At 37.0% G+C, this 10,142-nt stretch overlaps 2 protein-coding genes across 2 annotated transcripts; one reads left to right on the forward strand and one right to left on the reverse strand.

The window, feature by feature from the left end:
* The first annotated feature begins 1,663 nt into the window (after nt 1-1,663).
* On the forward strand, nt 1,664-6,144 carry LOC106181501 (uncharacterized). Its single transcript, XM_087019430.1, has 8 exons — nt 1,664-1,721; nt 2,121-2,262; nt 2,744-2,866; nt 3,421-3,490; nt 4,050-4,145; nt 4,505-4,618; nt 5,644-5,844; nt 6,079-6,144. The coding sequence occupies exons 2-7, from the start codon at nt 2,137-2,139 to the stop codon at nt 5,832-5,834; spliced, it is 720 nt and encodes a 239-aa protein (XP_086875556.1). The 5' UTR covers nt 1,664-1,721; nt 2,121-2,136; the 3' UTR covers nt 5,835-5,844; nt 6,079-6,144.
* Nucleotides 6,145-7,860: 1,716 nt separating this feature from the next.
* Nucleotides 7,861-10,051, reverse strand: LOC106162520 (transmembrane protein 60-like). Its single transcript, XM_013539827.2, has 2 exons — nt 9,964-10,051; nt 7,861-8,935 (listed from the first exon to the last, which is right to left on the reverse strand). Exons 1-2 carry the CDS (start codon nt 10,045-10,047, stop codon nt 8,609-8,611), a joined length of 411 nt encoding a protein of 136 aa, XP_013395281.1. The 5' UTR covers nt 10,048-10,051; the 3' UTR covers nt 7,861-8,608.
* Nucleotides 10,052-10,142: the final 91 nt, after the last annotated feature.

Consider the following 10,142-nt stretch of genomic DNA (forward strand, 5'->3'; position numbering starts at 1 on the left):
CTCATTTCTAACTCCCTTTCTTCATTACCACTCACTATCTCACCAAAATATGCACATTCTTTGCCATCAAGGCCTTTCGCAAAACAACCAGCAATTCAGAGCTCTTGACTGACAAGTCTAAAATTATATTTCTACGGTTACATGAAACAGAATAAAAGAAAAAACAACTTACCCATTGTCAGATTTTATCTGTCTGTTCATATCTCCGTAGCAACATGAACATTCGGTTGATAGGAGAATGACGTCATTCTATTTATGACGCAACACAACGATAGCCCCATGCAAAATAATTGCCTTCTTCAAAGACAATAATAGCACATGTAGGACTAATACTAAGTAACCGTATTGGTCAATGTAGAATGAAAGTTTTTAGTTTTAATGCCACGACCATTTCCCCACACTCCCATTTTACCCCGGGTTTTCTGAAAAAAAAAAAAATTTTTTTCTGCTTCATCGGATGTACCCGGTATGTGCCTTTTACTTGTCTTTCAGCCGGCGTCTAGGGGCTAGCATATAGTGTAATATCTAACAACTAACAGCTGCCCTCCTCCCCACCTCCCCCCCTCCCCCCCCTCCCCCCCATCGATCTTTCTGTGTCCTCAACGTCCCCGCGCCCGCAACGTTACTAAGGTGATTTTTTTCAGAAAACAAAGGGGGGGGGGGGGGTACATGTAGGACCCCCCTGACCCCTCCCCTAAATCCGCCACTGGATAGGTCTACTCTCAAGAAACAACATCATGATATTGCGCGCGAGAAAGTCCCCACGATGTTACACCGTTATACCCCTCAAGGGGTTTTTGCATGATGATTCGGGGGGGGGGGGGGGGGGGGGGGGGGGGGGGGGCAGCCATTAGTTGTTGGGGGAGGGGGTGATAGGCGTAATTTATAGGTATCACTTGTAGGCATGTAACGTTTTAGGCTATAAAAAAGCGTTTTTCGTTAAAATTCATGTTCCATATGCCGCATTTTAGCAGTTGGGAGTAACGTTGTCTGTGTGTGTGTGTATGTGTGTGGGGGGGGGGGGGGATAACAATGTGGGGGAGCAGAACCAACTACCAGTAGGCCTATGCAGGGCAGTAATAATAATTATAATAATTTATTTTAAGTCTTAAAGAAAGAGTCAGATTCTAAAAAAAAAAAAAAAAAAAAAAACATGCAGTCTTATTCTCAAATAAAACCAGTCACAATAAAGATAACCAATATGAAAGTTTTCTAAAAAGATATGCTTTTGACTTTTCTTTAAATTAAATTAACAGTTGATTCAATTAATTGAGCAGACTTCAAAGGGTAGGGCCTACCATATTCCACCCCATTGGATCAGCTGACTTAAGGGATGTCCCCGGTCATTTAAGTGACCTCCCCACCCCCTTTCTTCCGGAGCATCTCTTTCTCGGCCTACGGTCCCCTAATAAAATCCGTATTTTTGGAATAACAATATTCAATCTAGGACGCATTAAGCAAGCTGTTCCTGGATTCGATCATTAATTCGTCCAAATACTTTTAAGTCCCACTTAAGGGAAGTCGCGCATATAATACTGCCTCGCTTTAGGAGAAACGGCAGGCCTGTTGTGCCTGTGGCCTGTGCCGACATTTTCTGACCTGTCCTGGCGTTTCTCCAAAAGCGAGTCGCGCCGATATCCTTCTAACGCATGCGCAGACGTGTTACCACAGGACTTCCGGAGCGTGAACTTCTTGGTGAAGGTCGAGTCGGAGTTGAGCATGTAAGTTTGTATTTATTGCAAGTTTACCCTTTAGCAATTGGCATTTGCCTAATTAATTTAAATGAAAAACCAGTGATTTTATTTGGTCTTAAAGGAACTGTGATCAGAAGCGATAAATTCTTTTAAATGAGAAATTTGATGATTTACCGGCCAAATACCAGTAGCAAAACCCTTTTATGACAATTTTGTTTCTTTTTTTTTCTTTTTATTCATGTAAAATGTTTGATAAATTTGTCTCACAAGATTACAGTGACATCAAAACATAATTTATAAGTAAGTGCAAATATTATTAGTGAGTGCTGAGTTATATTTTAATACTCTGCAATTCAATCTAAAATTTAAACTTGTGACATTCTCTTTTGTCATACTGTACAAATGTTTTCTGAACTTTCTTAGTAGATTAGAAGTTTTTGCCATGGCAAAATATAAGCTTCTGATCGGAGGCGGTCTGGGAACAGCGCTCGTGGGTGGCATCACATTGTATGGACAGACACTCACAGAGAAACAGGAGAAAAGAACGACTGTATTAAAACCAGACCAAGTAAGTCTCTCTCTCTCTCTCTCTCTCTCTCTCTCTCTCTCTCTCTCTCGTTCCAATAAGGGGGTGGGTGGGGTCCATTGGGTCACATGTACCCTTAAGCTATGGAGGCATACCCTTTTCTCCCCCACCCACCAAAAATAAATAAATAAATTATAAACAAGTAAATGAAAGAAAAAATAATAAAAGAAAAAAAAAGGGAATTATAAAACCAAAAGTAAATAAATAAATTTATAAACAAATAAATAAAAGAAAAAATAACAAAAGAAAAGGAATTACAAAAGCAAAATTTGTCATCATGTAACTTGATTGCAATTGTTTCCCTCCCATGAATGCCAGTCACTTGCATTGTGTCGAAGACAGTGTGGCACTATCCCACAATGCATTTTGAGTGCTCCACATCCTACTAGTATATTGAAATCTGAGATCTTCTTTACCTTTGATAAAAGATTTCTAGTCTCTTTATTCATAAATCACATTACAGTTAGCCTTCTATGAAGTGGGAGCAAATGACAAGGAGTATTACATAGAAGAGACGATAACTCCAGTGACAAAGTTTCTGAAATCTACCAGACTGTCCATTAGATCAGCTTTAGAACCTCTTAAGGTGGGTAGTGTATGTGTGTGTGTGTGTACGTGTGTGTGAGTGTGTGTGTGTGCATTTATGTGGATGCGTGAATGCATATGTGTGCTTGGGTATGAATGTAATGCATTAGCACGAAAATTCATGCATTAGCACTCCTATTGACGATTTTGATATGTACTGGCTGTGCTAAGACAGCTAGTATTAGTAGGCTACATATCAGAATCGTCAATAGAAGTGCTAACGCATGAATTTTCGTGTAAGTAATGCATGTGTGTGGTTTTGTGTGTGTATGTGCATGAATGCATGCAGTCTTTTATGTTAACACCAGTGACATTTTGTTTGATACGCATTCAGTTTCATGAGTGCAACCAGATGAAATTCTGTCGCAGTAATGAAGTGGAAGCAACTCTGGTCTCTGCATAAGAAGCTGCCCAAAGTGTGATTCTTATTTATTTATTTATTTTTGTTATTTATTTGTTAAAAACACCCAATTATGACCCTATAATACCTGGAATGTAAAGGCTTATTACCAATCAATTTTTCTAAGACTACCTTAAAGTTTCTTGTTATTTTAGGATAAGGATGGTGTTAGTATAATAGAGAAAATCAGTGACAAGTGGGGGATAGCAAGGGCACACACAGAAGGTAGGTTTAAGGCCCCATTCAGATCGAGAAGAGCTGAGTGCTAGCTAGGCCAAAATATGGCGGACCTACATGAAAGGAAGACCACTTAATCCTGTAATGGTCTCTCTGCCTCTCACACGGCTCCCCATGTGTCGTCCCTCGACCCGTTGAATTGAGCCGAGATTTTTTAACTTATCCCCAGCAGGGATGTGGGGAAGTGGGTGAGAGGCGGAGAGACCATTACAGGATTACAGGGAATGGTCCCTGTGAGTGTTGAGAATTGATTCCATTTTATATTGTAAAAAGCCAGGATCTCTGTATGCTTTAGATTCAGGAACATGGCCCTGACTGTGCTTCAAATGCAGTAAAGTGTATGGTAGACATTGTGCATTTATTTATTTACAAGTATGGTTGTTTGTTTACTTTTCTATGTCATTATTGTTTACACTGTTATGGTGCCAAAAATGATAGTAGACCTTAAAGAACAGATACAGTGGATCCTGAAGGTAATGACAGTATTTATTTATTTATTTATTTATTTATTTATTTATTTATTTCTCTTCGCAAAAAATCATTTCAGACCTTATAGAACAGATAAGGTCGGATCCGGAAGTCAAGGCAAATGCTGGCATGATTGCTGTAGCAGGAGTGGTAGGAGCCTCTCTAGGATACAGAGGTATGATCTTTTAAAGGCCGTTCCGCAGTTTATTTCCAATCTGTAATGTCAAACTTTAACATCTTCTTCCACTTTTGGTTTAAATCAGTTGGTAAATGGTACAGTGACATTTTCTCTGTTTCTTTGAAAAGTTGAAAAGTATGTATTTGGAGGGAAACAAGCTTAACGCGGTGGCTTTTTTATGAATATATGTTGTAAATTAGGGATATGGCATGAGAGAGAGAGCATGAAACGGTGTGTGTGTGTTTGTGTGTGTGTGTGTGTGTGCACGTGTGAGAGAAAGAGAGAGACATTTGCAATCCTCAGAAGGTTCCCCTGTGGTTTGGATCCCATTATCCTCCCTTTTATTTCCCCTATAGGTGGTGTGCTGAGGAAGGCAGCCTTTGGTACTACAGCTATGGTCGTGACAGCCTCCTTGCTGTACCCAGAACGGGCCGTCTCTGTGGGGATCGCAGCGGTAGACAGGATCACAGGTGAGATGCTCTGTTCATATCAGGATCAAGTTAGACTTGAGGGTGACTTACTTCTGCTACGTTCACACCAGGGATTAGTTAGACTCAAACTTTTTTCTGTAACATTCTCATCATGATTGAGTAAGACTTATGAGAAACTTTTGCAGCTGTATTTAAACCAGGCTTACCTTTAGCTAATCTTAGGTCTGTTGCTTCACATCTGGATAATGTTAGGGCGCATTCCCGTAGATTTTAGATTGATCTATCCCTGTGGGGAGTCTCACTAGATAACTGTCAGATAATCCGGCTTAAATGTCCGTCCCGCCTACTACAAGCTGTAAGGGGGTAATTAACTTTCGTGCCCTCTCAGCTGAGTTATTTAGCGTGAACCCCCAGGGAGTTAGGTCGATCTAGTTGGATCGATCTAATCTCTGGGAATGGGGTCTTAGACTATATTTCTGCAGTGTAGCCATGTATATTGAGATAGACTTTATGTTGCGTTCACATCAGGATATGACTTATTAATTGACCAGATGAAAAATTCCATAACACTGGTGGTAATTAAAGGCATGAGTGGAGTTTCTCTGGTACATTTATCTTGTCCAGTGGAGGGTTCAAGCAAGGCGGATTTCCACTGAAGAGTAGTTGGCCTAATTCAGTACTTAACTAGTTCAACAGGTGGTGTGATTGTGTCCAAGGTTGGATGGACCCAGTGTCAATGGAAATGTGCCTTTTGTCTTTTTCAGATCTGTTGTGAATATTATTGTCATTTAAAAGGGCTTCATTTTAGATGTGTAGTCGCTTGTAACATTTTGGATGTAATTGTCCTATGTGTAGTACAAAAAAAAAAAAAAATGTCACAGATGCAGAGTATTGTTATAATTATTATTATTATTATTAATTTATTTTTTGAATTCTTCAGTGAACTTTGGAAAAGGTAAAGATTCATTCACAGTAGAATAACAGAAATTGAACCATTAATTAATTAATTAATTAATTAATTTTTTTTGTAAGTTGTGTGTAGTAAAATATTTTTACCATTTCAGGAAAAAGTAATGAAGTTAAGAGATCTGAGGGAGAAATGGACATTTCAGAACAGGTCAGCATAGAGTTGACTCTGGAAGAGACAACAGGCTCTGCAACAGAAACTGAAACACCATTTAGCAGTAGTGACCAACTGGACAGCCAAAGTGACCAGCCAGCCAGTAAAAGTGACCAAAAAGAACAGGATTCTTAGGGTTAATAAGGTATTTTTTTTTTGCTTATTGATTCAGTTTTAATTTTTGATTTGTGTGAACAGGTTAGAAGTTGGGCAACAATTTTCAAGTGGCTGAATTTAATTGCTGTGGATTAAGTGTAGGATTTTATCCATTTTCATTTTTATTTTGACTATGTGGTCATTTGGGCTTGCTTCAATCAAAATAGAAAAATGTTCAGAAAGCCATGCATATTAACAAAATGCATTTTTTCATTTTTTTCAGAATTTTTCATAAAAAATGTGGAACAGACTTCTAAGAAGAAAAAAAAACTGTTAGAGCTTGGACTACTAGTTGAGAAGTTTTCCTTTAAAGTTCTGATCAATATATCCAGAGCAAAAGAATTAAATATTTCAAACAGGACTAACTCTTTTTTGTGTCAGTCTTTTTTCCACAGCCACGAATCTAGACTTTGAAAAGGAAAATGCCTATGCAAATGTATGGACAAAATATATCCTGTAAGAATATAGTAGCAAACAGTGAACAAGGCAGCAAAGCTGTCAAATATACAGACAAGATTTAAAAAATCTAATGAGGCTGGTTTGCCAATCAGAGCTGTATGTCAGTCATTCTTGTATGTTACAAAATAAGAAACAGCTTTCTTTTTGGAGCATTTGAAATGACAATACACAAAATATTTTTATCAATTTTGATGAAATGTTACATAATGCTTAGCAGATTGCAATCACCATCAATTTCAAATTATGCACTGACAGTTACATAGGTATCTTGAAATTTGTGACTGGCAAAGGTCTACAGGCCTTTGCATTTGGAAATGCCAATATGTACACAGTTTTGGAAATGTGTTATTTTCATTGCAATAATTATTACGTAATACACAATTTACTTATTACATAATACATAATTTACTTTCATCTTTAGATGATCAACTACAAATTGTTAAGAGCATAAAAATATTAATAAAACATTGTTGATATGTTCAGTTTGCTCCATTCTGAGATAAGGAACATGCCTAAGAATTAAATCTGAGGAAAACCCATTTATATACAAAAAAAAAAAACAGTATAAATTCAACAAAAATAAACTAATGAAGCTAATTTTCGAACTTGATATCAGAACTTTGAATCAGATCTGCAAATTTCAAATCAAAATATGACATGGTTTTCCTTTTTATTTATTTGATGGTGGATAAAATATGTTGAAAAAAAGCGAAAAAAAAAAAGCATTACTTTTGGAAAAATGGCCTGCTCAGGCTGATTTTCTTACTTGACCTGTATTTCATAAATATTCATCATTTCTGTAAGTTTGAAGACAAAAAGTAAAATTGGTTTTCATTTTATTTGTATAATGGTAGATAAAATATGCTGAAAAAGGCCAGAAAAAAGCATAACTTTTGGTAATTGTTCTGATCAGGCTGATTTTCGAACTTGACCTGTATTTAAAGAATATTCGTTAATTCTAAAAGTTTGAAGACCATAGGTAAAATGATTTTCATTTTATTTGTATAACATTAACATTGCATGGTGACGTAACAACAACAGACACAGGTGACTGCCATACATATAGACACAGATGTGTCTGTACATAAGAAGTCAATTAAAGTAAAAAAAAAAAAGAAAATTTCACAAAAAGTTGCTTTTTATTCAATAAAAAAATTCAATTAATGATAACCTGTTTTTTAAATCAAGCTGTATATCAGCTCTATTAATCTTTTGAGTTTGATAATTATTAGTAACACGGTTTTCGATAAGTGGTCTTTATGGTGGCAATGTTCAAAATAGGGTTTTTAGTCACTATTAAATAATGTTTAACAGCATAATCGCCGCCAATTTTTAACTATGCACAACAGGTAACAAAGATATTCAGGAAATGAAATAGAAAGTTTTTTCTTTTTTTTTTTACTCAACAGTGTGTACATTTTTTCAACGATTGGGGAAAAAAGACATATTTGCAATTAATAACTATGATGTTATTCTTGACTCAACTTTATTTTTATTAGTAACAAGTGATTCAGCCACAAGTGATTTGCAATTAATAACTATGATGTTATTCTTGACTCAACTTTATTTTTATTAGTAACAAGTGATTCAGCCACAGACTCCCAAAAGACTCACTCTAGCACCTTTTAAGCTATTCAACTGAAGTCTTTTTACTTAATTGGGTGATTGTGGCCTTAAAACTTTCATTTGTTTACTGCCATTAATTTTTTTCTAAACTTTACTGTAAAGAGACCATGTTATAAGTTAACAATCACAGCCTTCTTCCATCAAATGATGGTCACCAGTGTTCCAGTTGCAACAGAAATATTCATGTGTCTCAGGAAGTGTTTCAATCCATCAGAATAGATCAAATGGGCACGCTAGGTCCCTCTGGTGACAGTATGTCTTGTCCTGTACAGTAGAGACCTCTGGTATCATATCTTGTCCTGTACAGAAGGGACCCCTGGTGTCACATCTTGTCCTGTATACTAGTAGTAGAGACCTCTGGTGTCACATCTTGTCCTGTATAGTAGGGACCCCTGTTGTCACAATATAATGTCCTGTGTGGTAAGGACCCTCAGTGATGTACTAGTAGTATCTTGTCCTGAACACTCTAGCGCCCCTTAGTTTTAAAGTGTCCTGGTCCTGCACTAAAGGCCCTGTAGTTTCACAATACTGTCCTGTGTAGCATGGAGCCCTGGTGTCACAAAATCCTGTCTTGTTCACTAGGGCCCTCTAGTGTCACAGTCTCCTTGTTCTGCACCAAGGATCCTCTAGTTTCACAATGTCGTCCTGTCCACTAGCACCATCTGGTGTCATGATGACCTGTCTGGCAGATACTGTCCTATGACATTTTTCCCCACATCTACGACTGACCCAATTAGTAATATCCACAGCGGAATCATGACATAAAAAAGTGATAGCGAAGAAACATACTGGAACCTCAGACACAGTATAATTTCAAAGATGAGTTTCATGAATAACGAGGTCAGGTACCACGCCCGCCTTTTTATGCTAACGAGTCCTCGGTCGTGGTAGGCGCGGTTTTTACAGTGGCGCACCATGGTGACAAAGACGTAGATGACGACTCCGATGTCATACAGCCACATGGGAATGAAGATGATGAACCAATTCCAATCCACCTTATAAGATAAATTTATAGTCTTGTTAATAGAAATTAAATAGCAATGTATGAATGTACTACTAGTAGTAATTCCATGGAGCTGACACCAGTAATTAAGTTAGCCAGATTATTTGTTAAAGACATTTGCCCCACAATTATGTGCCATAATAAAGCTTCATAAAAATGTCAAATTTATCTGTGACAAGAACGTAACATTTACACTCAGTCATTGTCTGAATTATTATTAGGTAATCTTAATTGTGATGTTTATTTAAAAATATAAAATTATGAAAACGATATACCATTACATGTACATCTACACTTTACAAAGACTAAGTATGTGTTCACAATAAAACAATCATATTATCGAACTTAATCCACAGGGACACTCGCTGAATGCAACCAAACTACTACTACTACTACTAATAGTAATAGATATAACCTAGATAGCATATACAGAACAGTACAGACCTCCTCCCAGCATTGAATACACACAGAAAAGCTGGGCCCAGTTTTATAAAGGACGTTTAGCACTAACCAGTGTTTAACTCTAACCAGACCTAAATAGTCTGTTAGTAAACTGACCTTTAAATAATTATTTAATCCAGTTAAACACTGGCCAGTTAACTAATTGGCTGTTTTCCGTCAGAAGACTGTACATAAAACACATTTTAACCATCTTTTAGTTAATGGGTGTTAGGAGAATTTATCCACTGGTTAGGCTTATCCACTGGTTAGTGCTAAACGTCCTTTATAAAACTGGGCCCTGGTGATTATATTTGTACGTTGGAAATAAGTGGAGGCGTGTTAGTCTGTTAACCTGATTGCGTTAAGCGAGAGTCCTGGCGCGACAGATGCAATGCAAATCCATCTTAAAAAGTAAAACTAAGAATTAAAATTATTTATTATCAACTTGAATTTACGACAAGTCCCACATTTCACCAGTTGCTATATTAGGTCTGTCACTCTACTTAATTGACTAGAATGCAAATTAATCACCCTAACTAACTGCATATAATATGTTATTCACAATAACAAATCCCCTACCTTGTCATCGAGCTTCAAAACAAGTAAAATGAGGAAAATTAACGCCATGAACCACGTAAACAGAGCTCGCTGAATGACAGCCATTATTTTTTTCAATGAACAAGACAAGCTTTTTGTTACTGTTCATATCCAAACAACATACCATCCTTTATTTATATCCTAACTCATTTATACCACAA

Source organism: Lingula anatina, chromosome 8, assembly GCF_051362555.1.
Source record: "Lingula anatina isolate TDL-2025a chromosome 8, LinAna3.0, whole genome shotgun sequence".
NCBI classification, from domain to species: Eukaryota; Metazoa; Brachiopoda; class Lingulata; order Lingulida; family Lingulidae; genus Lingula; species Lingula anatina.

Coding starts and splice junctions, on each gene's coding strand:
- LOC106181501 (XM_087019430.1), top strand. CDS start 2,137: ATGGCAAAATATAAGCTTCTGATCGGAGGCGGTCTGGGAACAGCGCTC. Junction 2,867..3,420: donor CAGCTTTAGAACCTCTTAAG/GTGGGTAGTGTA, acceptor TTGTTATTTTAG/GATAAGGATGGTGTTAGTAT. Junction 4,146..4,504: donor AGCCTCTCTAGGATACAGAG/GTATGATCTTTT, acceptor TTTCCCCTATAG/GTGGTGTGCTGAGGAAGGCA.
- LOC106162520 (XM_013539827.2), bottom strand. CDS start 10,047: ATGGCTGTCATTCAGCGAGCTCTGTTTACGTGGTTCATGGCGTTAATT. Junction 8,936..9,963: donor TTTTGAAGCTCGATGACAAG/GTAGGGGATTTG, acceptor TTATCTTATAAG/GTGGATTGGAATTGGTTCAT.